Source organism: Amblyomma americanum, chromosome 1 (genome assembly GCF_052857255.1).
Source record: "Amblyomma americanum isolate KBUSLIRL-KWMA chromosome 1, ASM5285725v1, whole genome shotgun sequence".
Lineage (NCBI taxonomy): Eukaryota > Metazoa > Arthropoda > Arachnida > Ixodida > Ixodidae > Amblyomma > Amblyomma americanum.
Genome location: NC_135497.1, coordinates 163,857,658 through 163,874,672, shown reverse-complemented (window position 1 = coordinate 163,874,672; position 17,015 = coordinate 163,857,658). Strand labels below are relative to the sequence as shown.

The window sequence follows — 17,015 nt, the reverse complement described above, 5'->3', positions numbered from 1 at the left end:
GAATGGACACGCAAGCGCAGTGGGCAACTTGCACGATAGCTCCATGGAATCCACGAGCATTGCTTGCAGGGTAAATCTTTGGCGGCCTTTCGCAGTGCTTCTCAGACAACAAAATTTCGGCCGCTGTGGTGTCAGAGAGCCCTCCCTATAATATGCATCAGCAGTAGCAGCAGTAAGAAGAAGCGCACAGAGACAATTGAGGGGGGGGGGGGGGGGGGAAGGGGGGGTGGCAAATAAAATGGCCAATTTGGTGGAAATTTTTTATTTCTCAATTCATTTTTTTCGTAATCCTCGGGTCTTCATCTGTCTCGTAACGAAAAATTATAGCGAAATATGCAGTACAAATTTAGATATTAAATAACTTTCTTTTATATCAGGTCGTGAAAAACTGTGAGTGAATAGCGCTTCTAATGGTCCCGGCACATCGCGAATTTCGCGGATTTCCCACGAAGGGTCACCATACCATCTTAGTATCACCATGAAGAGGAGAGAGCAGAAGATCAGTGCTTCCGTTGGTTGCAATGTCGCATTTCTCTGGCCAAGAGCAAAAGCATACAAAGTGATAAACGAGGCAAAGGAGGAATTAAACTATCGAGGGAATAAACTTTAAGGCTCTTATAAATTCTTTCAGTTCTCACAAATTCTGATTTTGTATCACTCGTTTCTGCATCATTTCGTAGCGAATGGCCGTAGAATTATTGCTTTTTGCACATGAATCCCGAGGCATTAAGGAGTTCAATAAGGTAACTATTTTTGTGTACAATTTAAATATTGATCGAACTTATTTTTATGAGAAACTTTTTTTATTGGAAATATAAATGCTGGAGTTTAACTGTTATTTGCATGAGTACTGGGTGTCTAAAAAAACTAATAGCTTTATTGCACGGAACAGGGCTTTGTGAGCATGCTGAAATAAAAAAAAAAATCTTCTGCACTTTCTTCATAGTTATTTACCACCCGGGGGATGACTTTACGAGGATGTTAATTGTTATTACTCAGCAACTACGCAAGATAGACTAAATAAAATGCATTTATGAAATCAGCATATAAAAAGTTAAATACCCTAGTCACTTTTGGTTACATTTCATTTAGCTCAAAAGTGTTTTACGTTTTCATGTCAGCACGCCAGCAGTGTTGGTCAGTCGAGCTACGCTGCACATGAGCAAGAGTGGGCTCCATGTGCGCTGTTACATAGTTAAGTGTATGGGGCCCTTGGAATACCAGACTCGTTCAGGTCCGCAGGTCCCGGATCTCGGTGACCTGCTGACGGACCTGTTGAAGCTCCGGAGCGCTCCGTGGGAAAGAAATGCTGGTGCTGTACCTCGACCCAAGGGAAGACGATGCACTTTGATCTTCGTAGGCGCGAACACGCCGTTGCTTTTGCGCGTTGATTACAAACTCGGCCGCTTTTCTTCGTCGGCGAATTAGCAAGAACACATTTGCTCCCGCGAACAAACTGGTGACGTTGCCGCCGTCGCTGCCGACATTCGACATCATGCCGCCGCATCATGGTTGATCCATGCTCCGTCAACTCACGGGAGCAGCCGCTTGCAATATTACCAAGCAAACACTCGTCGATCTCAACGCCACTGTCTGGAGAATCTGCCAATGATCAGACGAAATTTCAAACATAGCAGTTGACTCGTCCTTGTTAACTCGTCTGCTGGGGACCCAAGAGGTTTCGTGTGGAATTCCTTTCGTATATATAGACAGCGAGGTTCCCGATCTTAGCAATATAAATTTGGACCGGACATCAGATATCTCGTACAAAGTTTTGAGAGAATTGTGAACATCAAAATTCGCTAACAACACCTGGCCACAACTGCTTCTGACCATCTTGCCCTGTGAAGTAGCTGATATTATCATGAGGGTTAGTGCGAAGAAGGCAGCCGATTACAAAGAAATCAAAGCCAGCCTTCTGAAAAATAAAGACTTTCGGTCGAAGCCTTCCGCCAACGGTTTAGAATCGCAAGTGAAAGCGACAGTGAAGGATAACCGAAATTCGCGCATAGCCTTAAGACCAACCTACTGGAGTGCCTTAAAGAGGCGCACAGACTTTTATAAAGCAGCCGGATGGCACATTGTCATACGCTTTTTCCAGCTCCTGTACAAATGCTAATTAAACTGTGCAGTCTCACTCTTAGCTGCCTTCCTGCTTTCGCTATAGTTCATCAACAGGTCATTGAAAGCTGGTATCTGCGGGCCTGAACGAGCGCGAAAAAGAGAGCGACACGACGAGGCATCGCGTTGAGGACCGCCGTCGTTCGCTCAGTGGAGAAGCCTCATGCTAGCGACGGCTACCTACTGCAGGCGCACCAGAGGAGATGCATTTTCGTTCGGTGCCTGCGCACTGCAGCTTAGTAAATACTCCAGTAAACTGTCACCTTGATAAGCTTGTAAGTGGGCGAACTATGCAATTGAGAAAAAGCGTCGCGATTCGTGAGTGATTCTGGAAAGCAGCAACACTGAGGATAGAGGGCGCGTATACACGCATCTCGGCCTGCATTTCGCTCACTGGTAGCCCGCTCCAGATGTTAATTGTTACCCCTCTGTTACCGACAAGCAGATTGCTCTCGATATCTAAGTTTTGCGGGTATGTCTAGCAAAAGAAATATGTTCTTTTGGCGGTGACCAAATCGACGCGCTTATTGATCAGGAGAAGACAGATCTCGGGAGAAAGAGCTACGTGACAAACCGGAAACGGGGTTCTGGTTGGTGGTGGTAGTGGTTTTATTAAAAATAATAGTAAAAAGGAAGGAAAAGCATTTTTGCTAGCCCCGGCATCTGCCATCGATACTTAGGCACCTGAGCTGGGGCAGCGGAAATAAAGGATATCAGGCAGAACGGAGAAATGGAGTCCGTGAGGTTGAAGGGCGCCACTGCCATGTGTCGTCTTCCACCGACGTTCTCCCCGAAACGAACCTCTTGTGCCACTCTAAATCTCGCGCCCGCGATAACGTCTCTTTGCTGTAGGCGTCACGAAGGAGCTCATACGTCTGTGTGGCTGTCTTGCCAAACTTCACAGAGAACTTTATGTTTACACGCTGTTCGATGTGGACGTCCATCTCTCCATATTCACTCACAGTAGAATGCGCAGATCACTAGTGTCAACGTATTTTCCTACATGTAGTGGCACCTAGCGGCTGCCACAGCAATTAACATCAATAGCTAAGGTTAGCCCGAAAAGATGGCGCACACATAAGCGGCAACATTTGTTTTTGGGAATCATTTCTAGAAAAGAAAATAAATCAGTCTCGAAACTTTACGGACAAAGGTTGTATATTCCTTGGCCAGAAGCAACTACCTTCGCCGGGAACATGTCTGTTAGGTTGTACTCTTGACAAACCCATATAGCGGCCTCTTGTACAACGTGGGGGTTTGCATGGCCATCTATGGAAATTGAGAATTTGCATTCACGGTACATGAAAGGCGTGTTTCGTTTTAGCACGAGGAAAATATATATGTTTAAACGTGGAAGAAAATCGCGTTACGCGTAGAAGTAGTATAGTCGTAGTAATAGTGGTAGTTGTAGCAGTGGTAGCAGTAGTATAGTAGTAGTAGTAGTAGTTGTAGTAGTAGTAGTAGTAGTAGTAGTAGTAGTAGTAGTAGTAGTAGTAGTAGTAGTAGTAGTAGTAGTAGAGCTTTATTCGGCCATAATTTGCAGGGCGAGCAAGTCGACCGCCTGGGCGACCAGACGTCGCTGTTCTTCTTCCCCTTCAGCGCCAAGCCAGTCGAGCGATGTGGCGATGGATGGAGAAGGGGACGGATAGGAACCCGACTGCTGAGCAGCCGGGCAGTAGAAGAGGCAATGGGCCAGGTCTGCATAGTAACAGGGCCAATTGGGACAGGAAGTGTCCGATCGGTAGGGATAGAGAAAGAGGCGGACATGGAAGTATTAACATGTTGACCTGACACCAAGGGAAGTATCGTATATGCGCCACTGTAGGTTACTGCAAGGATGGTTGGAATCGTAACGGGCAAAATGGGCAACATTCTTTGCCTAAGCACATGCTACATCTAGTACCCGATTTTATGACTTGCTTTGGTGCATCGGGTCACCAACCAAACAGCGATGTTTTTTTATTGTTTTTTAGAATAAATTTGCTTTGTTGGACCAGTTTGCAAGCGTTTCGCCTGTCCCGCTGCTTGCAAGTAAGCCGCATTATATGTAAATCAACACAAAACGGTCAAGGGCAACATAATTTCACCCCTGAGAACGGAACTACGCCGCTTGAAGCACCATGCTGTATTAGCGACACTTTCCGAATAGAAAGCACACATGAGGTTACTGTTGTGAAAAATATACAAGTGACAGGGTTCGATACTCAGTCGCGCAGGATGCTTTCTTTAACAAGGAGAGAGCGCTGGTGATTTAAAACGAGCCGCACTGCATGGTCGAGGAGGAGCCCTGGTGGTATGATTGTTGTCCACAAAGGCTGTACACCGTGGTGCCGTGAAGGGATCTCCCGAAAAGAGCTGCTGAAGGCGGTTCCTTCTCAGCTGGTTGGTGAATTGTCTTAAGCGGATCACGACAGCATGATACGAACATCGATCAGCATCCTTCAGGTATAGCCTTGTGCGCAGTCTGCTTGCGTGAAGTGCTGCCTCGCCTGAGACTGTATCCAAATGCGATTTCTGCTTAGCCACTATTTCATCGCACACTGAAAGCCTAACAGTAAGTCAATCACAAATGAACCAGGACCAAAGTATCGAGGCTAAGGCGTAATTTCAATGCCCCTAAAGTTTCTCGCTAGTCGAATAGATATTCCAAGCTCGGCAGCAACCTAAAACCTTTCTTCAGTGAGGTGACTTTCTGACCAGGACTAGCAGCCCCACCCAAAATGAAGCCTTCCAGAACAAAACCAAAGAAAATCTGCAGGAACAAGAACACATGTGCACTGTAGGAGAACGTAGCTGCTGCATACTTGAGATGAAGGCGCAACTTAGTGAATTCAAGCAACTAAGAATAACTGCGGACAGGGCACCAGGCAAGGTAGCAGCACATCAGGCCAAAGGTACAAACCATGTCCTTTCCAAAAAGGAGGAGAACAATTGTGCCGATTATATTGACCTTTTTTTTAGAAGATGTGGAAGCAAACAAAGCTACAGGAAAAGCGTCTTAAAGCTTAAAAGGTGAAAATATCGAAAAAGCCTCAAACATATATGCTGGACGCGAAGCCCTGTGGTCACAAGACCGACATGAAGGCCATGCAGGGAGATGTGAGGCGCATTGAGATGGATGGGGAGTTGTGAGGAGCCTTCAGGCTGTAGCCACTGGCTTACGGGATCTACAGGCTAACATATCGCATGAATCGTAGAGGATGACAAGGCCGGCATTGATGAACCCCACGAGAAGAATGAGAGCACCGACGACCTGATACAAAACATGGGAGCCGCCGCGGTGGCTGAGTGGTTATGGCGCTCGGCTGCCGGCCCGGAAGATGCGGGTTCGATCCCGGCGGCGGCAGTCGAATTTCGATGGAGGCGAAGTTCCAGAGGCCCGTGTGCTGTGCGATGTCAGTGCACGTTAAAGATCCCCAGGTGGTCGAAATTTCCGGAGCCCTTCACTACGGCATCTCTCATAGCCTGGGTCGCTTTGGGACGTTAAACCCCCATAAACCAAACAAAACATGGGATGGCTGAGTTCAATGTCTGACACAGGAATCGCCTAAAAACAAACAAACCAGGCAGGGCTAAGCTTCGCTGCTTAGCGCATAAATTTCCGCCAAGAGCCGGTTTACTGCGCGCTGTACTGTGCTGCGCTGCTTTTTTGCTTACACAGCGCAGAGCAGCTACAGTAAATATAGGCGCGCTGTGTTGCGCTAAGTACGTACGGTAACGGCAGGCGATATTTTGCAGCTTCTTTCTTCTTTGCTTTCGTGCACGGCGAGGGCCTCTCTGAGGCGACGCCGACTTTCACGCTATCGAGCGCGGCGGCGGCGGCCGATAGCTTCTTCGCCGGCCGTAGCTCTGCCAGAGCTGACGTGCGCACGTGGCTGCTCCTCTAAATTAGGCCCCGCGAAGGTTCTAGCGCCGCGCAAACCGTGGCTGTCGTTTTCTTTCGCTATACCTAGGGGTTAGACTTTCCTGTTTTTATTTTTCGAAAATTCGGCGGACATTTTTTCGGTGTTCATTTCAGAGCCCAAGTTCCGTTTTTTTTTGTTTTCTGCGATTGTTATTTCCGACAAATGAAATATGCTGAATTTTTTCGGTGATTAATTGCAGCAATCCACTGTGGTCAAAATTCAGTTGAAGTCTGTCTGGGTGATTTCGTCATCATGACCAATTTGCTTACCAGTAATCAGCGTGCAAATGGTAGTATTTGGAGCTGTGCTTACATAAGAAATTCCTATCGTCATTAAAAGGGTATCTCAAGTTAAACGAGACAGCCGGTAGACAAAAATGCAACTAGAAGTTCACTTCTAAGAACTAGGTTGATATGTGAGAGTTGGTTTGTCGCGCTGTGTTGTGCGCAAAGGTGGGGCATCACGTGGTCTGCGTATTGATGGCAGCGATGGAACTGCCGACCAATTGTCGCGGTAGCCAGAACATACTTTTTAGTGATGCCCATGCACAGTTTTGTTTTAGTGTCCTGCATGCCGTTCATTAACCTACTTTGTCGGCTAACTGCTCTAAGCAGGTGATCAGAGTGAATAAACTGTGCTTAGCTAGCAGGCCGCCAGGAGGTGGGGCTTCGCGGCCGTCAGAGGCGTGTAAACTAGCCGAGCAACGTCTCAAATCCCACAGATGCGCTTCTTATCCAATAACAGCATCGTCGCATCGTGCCCCTGGTTTCCTGCTTACTTAATTAAAGTTTCGACTGAGTATAACTCGCATTCAACAGCTATCTATGCCTTGCGTGCCAAGATTTCTGACCTTTTTCGGTTAAAACCGAAATTCTAAAAGTGAATTCGGCGTATTTTTATCTTTTTTCTTTTTGATTTCAACCGAAATGTCCAACCCCTAGCTTTACCGCACGGTGGCTCTGCGTTAAGACATCAGTCATTCCATATCAAACTTACCAGAGTAACCGCTCGACCTCCTCCGATCTTGTCCATAAAATTTGTGGGTGCTTTTTCAACGGTTTAAGGTAATTACCCTTAATAATTTTGGGGAAACATTTCCTGTTCATGTGACAGCGCTTTGAAATTTTCAGAGAAGTGTAAAAGTTGGTCTCACTGAAAAATTTTAAAAAATTAAATATTTTACTTTAGCGCTCTAAAAGTTTGTAGAGATAATGCATGTGCATTGCGGTTTCTTACTGCACAGCAAATACATTTTTCTCACAAAGTTTTTTTGTTGTAATAATTTATTATTTTCTCCCAGAAATGTGGTTTTTGCTAATTTTTCATACTTTTTGCGACATTAGGGAGAAACGTCAAATGTTCCGGTGCTTCTACATAACATGTACTATATTATTAAAAGGTTTAAACTATATTGCAAAACAACAAACTTCAGAAAAAATGTCGAAATTAGAAAAAGTGCGTTGTGCCACGTGTTCGGCCATAAATTTCGTACAGAGGCGTTCCCAGTAAAAATATGAAATGTAGCCCAATTGATAGCTAGCTTCATTGAAACTTCTTTCAGGGATTTTCATTGGAGCCTTTTTTGTTTTAAGCGAGAAAAAAAATTTTGAAGTTCAGCGCCGCTCCTCGAACCATGGTTGCCCCGTACCTCCACTGCACTGCTCTGCATGCTTTCGTTGGTTCCTGAGGGCCACGCGCCGCAGCAAACTTTTAAAGAGATAACAGTGCTCCACGGGGCTCTGTGTCGGTAACGATGGAAGCCTGTGTGTGGGCCTGCTGAAGAGTAAAAATCGGTCCACAGCGCCATGGCAACCATCGCGATGGCTCAGTCGCAGTGGCCGATTCTACCACGGACAATACATAATGTGGAGTGAGCAGATGCCTCAATAACAAGAACAAAAATTGATGAAACGCAAATCATATAATATATAATTGGTTTTTGGAGGGAAAGGAAATGGCGCAGTATCTGTCTCATATATTGTTGGACACCTGAACCGCGCCGTAAGGGAAGGGAAAAGGAGGGAGTGAAAGAAGAAAGCAAGAGAGAGGTGCCGTAGTGGAGGGCTCCGGAATAATTTAGACCACCTGGGGATCTTTAACGTGCACTGACATTGCACAGCACACGGGAGCCTTAGCGTTTTTCATCCATAAAAACGCAGCCGCCGCGGTCGGGTTCGATCCCGGGAAATCCGGATCAGTAGTCGAGCGCCCTAACCACTGAGCCACCGCGGCGGGGCAACGCAAATCAGCGCATACGCGTTCTCTAGGCTCCTCGCCGTCAGAGTACGACGACAGCTCTTTCTCGCTGTTCACTGACCGCAGAAAATCGTCCTCGCTTCCATACAGGGTGCTTGAAATGTACTTCAGTAGAGTTAGTTTTGGGCTAGTTGGTATTCTCGATTGAAGCTCATAGTTTTTCAGCGCAACGGCACACAGCCAAAGAAAAGAAGAAGGACGAACACAGCGCTGACCTTACTTGTCTCCACAGTTCAGACCTTAAGAGTTTGCAAACGCGTTTCACATGCCCCCACGACGGCGGAACTGCACCAAACAAGGCACTCACTTCTGCGGGCGTCACTCTCTTCTTTATGCAGAATGCCAGGAACCTAGCACGATACGTCGCTCTTGCAATGCTGGTCTGCAAGACTGCAGCTGCAAGACTGGCGGAAGGTTGGTCAGCGCTGTGTTCGTCCTTCTTCTCTTCCTTCTTTTTTCTTTTTCTTTGCCTGTGTGCCGTTGCGCTGAAAAACTATGAGCGTTTGAGATCCCACATTTTTTGAACGAATGGGCTAGCGTTGCCTGCGGGAGTGTCTTGCAAGCACCGTACACCCACCTTGCGATGTCTGCAAGTGTCGATCTTGTGAGGTCGGCCCGCTGGGGTGATGGTCTGCAAGATTCCAACGCAGTCGTACGCTGTGCGTACGCGATCACTGATCGGTTTATTTAAAGAGACACCGCGATGCTGAACTTGGGACGTCATACCGTTAAGAATTAGTTTCCCGAACTCGATGTGGCAGGCCGCAAGCTTTCCTTTACGCGCTCAGTTATATGGCATATAAAAGAGTCAAATGCCGCCAGATGATATCTCAGTTGATGGAATATGCAAATTAATAGATAACTTAAAGGTATCCAGTGCCCCTGGGCCCGACAACATAGCTGCTAAGATTCTTAAAGGTACCAAACTAACATCTTGCTAAATTCCCGTGCAAGTGGAAGTTAAGCAGAGTTGTACCGACCTTTAAAGCAGGGAACCGCTCCGATCCATGCAATTATCTACCTATCTCGCTAACGGGCATTGCATGCAAGTTAATCGAACATAAAATTTATTCTCACATTGCAACGCACCTAGATAATAGTTGCTCTTTCTTCTCTAACCAACACGGATTTCGTTCTGGTTATTCATGCGAAACACAGCTTTTCGAATTCACGACTGACGCACCTCCACAGGCATAATTTACCTCTATTCTTCTAAGGCTTTTGAGCACGTTCCGCACCAGCGCCTCATGACCAAACATTCCTGCCTGTTCGCGGAGCCACTAGTATTATCATGGATTCACTGTTTTTTTATCTAATCGTTCGCAGTACACCGTCATTGATAGTCATCCTTCCGCCGCTCCAAATGTTACCTCTGGAGTCCCTCAGTGATCAGTTCTTGGCCCGCTTCTGTTTATATTCTTTATTAATAACTTACCTACTGGAATTTCGTCATCCATTCGTCTTTTCGCAGATGACTGTGTTCTCTACCGTCGTATTTGCACTAATAGTGATCAGTCTCTGCTGCAGGACAACTTAAACTTAATCCAAAACTGTTGCTTTACCTGGTTCATGAAGTTGAATGTGACTGAATGTAAGTTTATGCACGTGTCCCGGAAACGATCTTTCTTGCTCTACTCATTTTCGCTAAACACGACAGTGCTATCGCAAGTTGAATCTTACAGGTATCTTGGCGTCGAAATAACAAATAATCTGAACTGGTCAAAGCACACCAAGTCACTTGCTGCACGTGTTTTGCAAATCAATAGGTTTAATCAGACGACCTCTCACATTTTCTCCGCCCACGGTTAGACTAATCACATATGAAACATTCATCCTTACCAAACTTGAATATGCATCGACTATTTCGAACTCCCATCAAGAATACCTAATCCAGGCGTTAGAAGCAGTCCAAAACCGAGTTGCTCGTTTCATAACATCCAAATATGATTCTCGGCTGAGCGTTACTAATATAAAATCTTCCATTGGTCTAACTCCCCCCCCCCCCACCCCATCAGGGCGTGAGATGGCAAGAATTTGCCTATTTCCCAAACTTTATCATAATTTCCCGCAATTACGTGAGAGCCTTATTCTGCGCCCCTTGAGATCCTTCCGACGTTCGTTTAATTGCAAGTCTTTGGAGTATTCATGGTACCACTAACGCTTTCAGTAATTCCTTTTTGCCACACAGCTGTTATATTCGAGTGGAATGTACTCCCTGGCGGTATTGCCAATGAAACCAACTAAGTAAAAATTTAAACACTTATTGATTGCTTATTTCTCTCCTTAATTCCTGTAGAAAGCCTTTTTATTTACCTATTTATTGCCTGGTTAATTTCAATGCTTTTACTGTGTTTATTTGTGCTTGCCATTTATATTTTTGTTCTACCTTTGTGACCCGTTATCATTTGTTTCCCCCCTTTATGTAATGCCCCATTGGGGCCTTTAAGGAAAAATAAATGATGATGATGATGATGAAGAAGAAGCACTGGCATAGCGCGCACGCCAAGGATAGCGCCAGGCCTCTTCCACACAGAGTCGATCCAGTCGATCATATAAGATCGGTGTCCGTCCACCACTTAGGGCGTACGCGGGCAACAACATTGCCAGGGAATGTTAGTGTGTCCACCGGTACCATTTTCCTCTGATCAAATATGGACTCAACTTGTTCCCGTCTGCTGTGCAACGGAGCATGGCAGACACCGATTCTTTTTTCATTCCCTGGCGTGAGTATTCGCTCCTGCTTGGCGCCTGTCGACTCCGCCGTATAGCTCGACGGCATATCGAATATGGTGTTTGATCGGCGTTCCCGATGTTACTTTTAGTGTAATCATGCGAACGGCGAAAATCACGAGCCGCTCAAAAGCGATCGATTTTTCGTCGTAGGCTTTCGGGAGTCATTGGCAAATGTTCTTTCGCCGCCCCAGATAAAAGCCCTTCCTCTTCGTAAATTTGGTGATCTAGCTCCCGCTGACTTTGAAGCAGTACCTTGGAATATTGCGCTGCCTCGCTAGCTGAAGAGCCTTCGCCTTGATTGCATCTGAAGAGAAGGGCACCTGGCTAATTCGCTATTCCTTGAGGTACCCCGCAAGCGAGGCTTCAAGCACGGGGAATAATAATAATAATAATAATAATAATAATTGGTTTGGGGGAAAGGAAATGGCACAGCATCTGTCTCATATATCGTCGGACACCTGAACCGCGCTGTAAGGGAAGGGAAAAGGAGGGAGTGAAAGAAGAAAGAAAGAGGTGCCGCAGTGGAGGGCTCCTGAATAATTTCGACCACCTGGGAATCTTCAACGTGCACTGACATCGCACAGTACAGGGCGCCTTGGCGTTTTGTCTCCATAAAAACGTAGCCGCCGCGGTCGGGTTCGAACCCGGGAACTCCAGATCAGTATTAGAGTCAGATTCTTCTTTCACTCCCTCCTTTATCCCTTCCCTTACGGTGCGGCTCAGGTGTCCAATGATATATGAAACACATACTGCGCCATTTCTTTTCCCCACAAACCAATAATTAATTATTAAACTGACTCTTACTTGCAAGGAAATTTGAGCGCCTATTTAAACTGAAAACAGGAGCTCGTTCCCATACGGCGCGGTCTGGGTGTCCACCGAGATATGTGAGACAGATACTGCGCTATTTCCTTTCCCCAAAATCCAATTTTCAGTAGTTAGGCGCTCGGCTACTGATTCGGAGATCCTGGGTTCGAACCCAACCGCGGCTGTGTTTTTATGGAGGCAAAACGCTAAGGCGCCCGTGTGCTGTGTGATGTCAATGCACGTTAAGGATCCCCAGGTGGTCAAAATTATTCCGGAATCCTCCACTACGGGCACCTCTTTGTTCTTTCACTCCCTCCTTTATCCCTTCCCTTACGGCGCGGTTCAGGTGTCCAACGATATGTGAGACAGATAGTGCGCCATTTCCTTTCCCCAAAAACCAATTATTATTATTATTCATTCATTTCGTTAGAATCGCGCAAATATGGTACTTTGGTGCTTCAGTATCGATGACAGACGCCGGGGCTAGCAAAAATCTTTTACTTCCTTTTTACTATTATTTTTAATAAAACCACTACCACCACTACGGGTCATATGTCATGTGCAGGAACGTCCCTGGCGTCGCTGCTCTTGTTTTTCTTGACAAGCTAGGCTCTTCGTTCTCGGATAAAACACAGTTTCTCCTGTATCTTCATCCCGAGCAGATTTCTTAAACCCAACTTCTGCATTGCTCTGGGCATGGATTCATTTAATTTTTCCCCGCATTGAAGTGAGTTCAATCAGAACCCATGTGAATAAGGCAGGCATCCTTCATGTGAATAAGGCGGGCTGTGCGATGTCAGTGCACTTTAAAGATCCCCAGGTGGTAGAAATTATTCCGGAGGCCTCCACTACGACACCTCTTCCTTTCTTCTTTGACTCCCTCCTTTATCTCTTCCCTCACGGCGCGGTTCGGGTGTGTTACCGATATATGTGAGGTAGTTACTGCGTCGTTTCTTTTCCTCAAAAACCAATTTTTAAATGAAAGGCGCATTAACTGCTTCGCTTCTCTCTGGACACCTCAACCGCGCCGTGAGGAACGGGAGGAAGCTGGAAATGAAAGAATAACGAGAAAAATAGATGCCATAGTGGAGGGCCCTGGTATGATGTCTACCACACGGGTGACTTTTTTGCGTTTCGCCTTCGAACCCGACCGCGGCGGCCGCGTTTAGATGGAGACGAAACGCGAAGGCATCCTTGTGCTGTGCAATGTCAATGCACGTTAAAGATCGCCAGGTAGTCGCAATTAATTACCGCAGACCTCCACTACGGCACCTCTCTCTTCCTTTCTTCTCTCAGACGACAACCTCTGAATTTTTTAGTCATAATATATTATAAGAATAAATGAAGAAATATATATGGCAAAACATTTTTCCGTTGCGTTCATTACGGTAGAGAAATGGAAAGGACATTTTTGTTTTGTCTCAAATGGACCGCAACACACAAACTTGTATCGTCTGCCCTGCAGCTGTCGCTACTTGCACAGTAAGTTCACCATCGGATGAAGGGTCGGCGAAGAGTTCCTCGTGCGAAATACAAAGCATCCATGCTTCAGCCGTGACTAGGAGAACAGCGTTCTGCGTCGCGTTGAAACCGGCGATAAGCGGAAAATGGGGTGCGACTTTCGATGGCTGTCCCTTCGCTCTCAGACAGCGGCCTGACCGACCACTTTGAGGCGCCGCCTTATTTATACACAGACGTGAAAGACGGTACTGTAAGCCTATAGGGAGTTTCGCACTAACATACATAGATACGTGTACACGGCCATGTACGCAAAATACATTTTTCACGTGCGTTTTTGACCCGCCGCTGTGGCTCAGTGGTTAAGGCGCTCGGCAACTGATCTGGAGTTCCCGGCTTCGAACCCGACCGCGGCGGCTGCGTTTTTATGGAGGCAAAACGCTAAGACGCCCGTGTGCTGTGCGATGTCAGTGCCCGTTAAAGATCCCCAGGTGGTCGAAATTATTCCGGAGCCCTCCACTACAGCACCTCTTTCTCCCTTCACTCCCTCCTTTATCCCTTTCCTTAATGGCGCAGTTCAGGCGTCCAACGATATACGGGACAGATACTGCGCCATTTCCTTGCCCCCCTCCCCAAAACCAATTATTATTTTGTTTGAAACGCGCACCTTCTTTTTCCGTCTGCTAGCCTACACCTCCAAAAAAAAAAAAAGTGTGGAACGTGTAGTCCTCGTGCTACACTACGCGTAAAAGAAATGCGTCCGTGTAGATGGGCGGAGCTACACTTTTTCTACACTGGCAAAAAAAAAAATGAAACCACGAAAAACTAGCTACACTCGTGTAGCCAGTGTAGGTAAAAAAAAAAAAAAGGCCCCAATGTAGAAGACGACGCCGCTGCGTCCAGCGTTACCATTGGCTGCGCCGTCTGCTAAAGACTCCCAGTGGTCCTTGAGAAAACACGTGACTTCGGGCAAACTTTTTGGCGTGCAGCTCGGATAGCGAGGGCCTCTCCTGAGCTTTCCCTCCTCCATGCGTCACGGTCTCTACTCTAAATCTTCCTTGATTGATTGATTGAAACAAGTTTTATTTCCATAAAAAAAAAGGCGCCTCCACCCCCCCCCCCACCTCCTCTCCGACTACATGGTTTGACGTCACCACCCAGTTTCTTCGACTCTTTTCGCAGTATACAAAGTAACACATCCGCTTCCGGCGTTTTGGCCAATCAGGCGCGGCCACTGCACATGTCACGCGGCGTGCGTGTCATCGAGTCACCCTCAGCTCCAGTCACGCGTCGAACATCTTGCGAATTGGACGCAGTTTTCGAGCCCCAAGAGCCACGTCACTGCTGCTGCACTGCTCCAAGACACTGGCGAAGGTAGGTCTCGCAGTCCCCACCTCGAAGCAACACGACGATGTTCCAGGGCTCTGCTGAACCATTACAGGCGGTACCTGCGACGCTCGCAGACAACGTCGGCCCTTGCCACTGGCGCGGAGTCGTTCTTGAAACATCGTACGACGCACGAGCCCACGGTGGTACCCGAGCGCGGAACGCCAGCGTTCTACTGGGAACTGCTGCTGTCTCCTCTCCGGCTATGAAGCCGCATCGCCCCTACAGCTTGGAGTTGCAACAGCAGTGGAACCACACCGTCATGTTTCAAGCCGGGCAGCCAGGGAGTGAGGTCAAGGTACGTTCTACGTGCACTATTCGCGCGGTTCTGGCTTGCGTTAATCTCATCGACATAATAGAATACGTTGTGCTCTCCGCCGAGTCGTCTAAGCGCCGTTTCTGTCTTGCGCAGACCAACCATCTCGCCATGCTCGAACAGTGCGAGGTGACTGCACCTGTCAATGGCCGCGCTGGTCAACGTGGCAAGCGGGTCGGTCATAGCCCCAGTCGCCGCCTGGCACGCCGTGGTCGCCGCCTGCGTCCGCGGCGTCCGCACCGCCACCGCGGAGAAGGTAGCCACCTCGTGCTTCTGGCTTCCGGCCACGCTGCTGCTCGAGACCACCGTCTTCCGAGAGACCCAGCTGTCGATGAATCCGGCGCCCGTGGTTGCCTCCAGGTCTCCGAAGAAGCGGAACACCTCGTCGACCTCCGCCTGGATCTCTTAGAGGCTGGCTCTCGAGGATTCTGCAGCGCGATAGACCTTGATGCTTTTAGGTCCGCTCCGGAAGTACCATCAGTGCCTGCTTTCGTCGTGCCGCGTCTCCTGTGGTATATGGCCGTCGCATTCGACGGCTCGCACGCAAGGCGTACGTGCGAGTCGCTTGCGGGTTGGCTGCAGGACGCCGCACAGGCGAAGGAACTCAAGCGTCAGTGATGGGCCGCACTTCATCGTCTTCAGAAGATGAGGCAAGCGCTGGCGTTCGAGCTCAGGGCGGCTTCTGCGCCCAGCCGCGCCGCTGGCGGATTATGTACTTGAAGCTGAAGATAGGCGGCCACCTGCTCTTCAAGAGCAAAAATATTTGCGGACGCGTCACATTCTTTATGGTCTAATCGTTTAAACGTGATCTGAATTGCTCAAATTTTCGCCTAATTTCTTGACGCCGATTTTATTGATGCCGATTTTTTCTTCAATTTGTTGCTGATATTTACTGGAGCACTGTTTTTCGAATAAATACAGGATCTGTCCAGAAAGAAGTCTCTGAATGTCGAGGGCAAGCCGCCGCGGTGGCACAGTGGTTTATTGCGTTCGGCTGCTGACTCGAAAGACGCGGGTTCGATCTCGGCCGTGGCGATCGAATTCTAGAAGCCCGTGTACGGTGCGATGTCAGTGCACATTAAAGACCCCGAGGTGGTAGAAATTTCTTGAGCCCTTTACTACGTCATCCCTCATAGCCTGAGTCGCTTCGGGACGTTAAACCCCATAAAATGAACTCGTAAGCCAAACAGAATATCAAGGGGATGTCTTTATTGCGCTCGTGTTCTGTCGTGTCCCTGCTTTTGCGCTATGGAACCTCATGTGAATTACCCACTAGCCTGAACAATCTCCCTTCTTATGCAGAAAGTCTGATACTGATAAAGATGATACTGTAAGCATAGGCAGGTTCGCACTAACAAACAGATGCGTGGATGTCCATGTACGCAAAATAAATTTTTTCCTTGGGTCGCACAGCGCCGATTCCAACGTACGGAACGAACGCGGCTTACCTAAATGTGAAGTAGCGTTCGGCAGACTAAAATACGCACATTCTGCGTGTGAGCAGTTTTTATCTTTCTAGAAGGTAAGGTTGCCGCTGTCCGTCTTGTAGGTGCACCGCCATAAAGCTGCCATCGTCCAGGCAGACGGACTTCACAGACTTGCGAGGCTGCGCTGCAGCTGCTCGCGACATTTACAGCCACAAAAAGGCGTTGTGAAACTCGCGCCTTCTTTTTTCGTCCGCTAGCCTACACCACACCTCCAAACAAAACGGTGTAGAAAGTGTAGTTACCATGCTACACTACGCGTAAAAGAAATGAGTCCGTGTAGGTGGGCGGAGCTACACTTTCTCTACACTGGCAAAAAAATGGACCCATGCTACACTGGCTACACTAGTGTAGCGAGTGTAGGTAAAAAAATGGCCATACTTTTTGCAAGTCATCGTGTCACATGGTTTTTGTGCGACGTCATCACCTTGACACGTTATCCACCAATTACTCCCCTTAATTAGTGATGGCATTGTTTTCCAATTTGTCATTTTCATCTCACTAATTAAATATCTCAATTGTAGTAATCAACTTCTTAATTGATTTTAC

At 47.5% G+C, this 17,015-nt stretch overlaps 1 protein-coding gene across 1 annotated transcript in view; it reads left to right on the top strand.

The window, feature by feature from the left end:
* The window catches only part of LOC144136777 (uncharacterized), an 88,733-nt gene extending 72,753 nt beyond the window's left edge, over positions 1-15,980 (top strand). The window contains exons 2-3 of the mRNA XM_077669398.1: positions 14,722-14,964; positions 15,079-15,980. Coding sequence (XP_077525524.1) covers positions 14,872-14,964; positions 15,079-15,600 — 615 coding nt within the window. The 5' untranslated portion in view covers positions 14,722-14,871 and the 3' untranslated portion in view covers positions 15,601-15,980. The remainder of the gene's footprint in view (positions 1-14,721; positions 14,965-15,078) is intronic.
* The last annotated feature ends 1,035 nt before the right edge of the window (positions 15,981-17,015 follow it).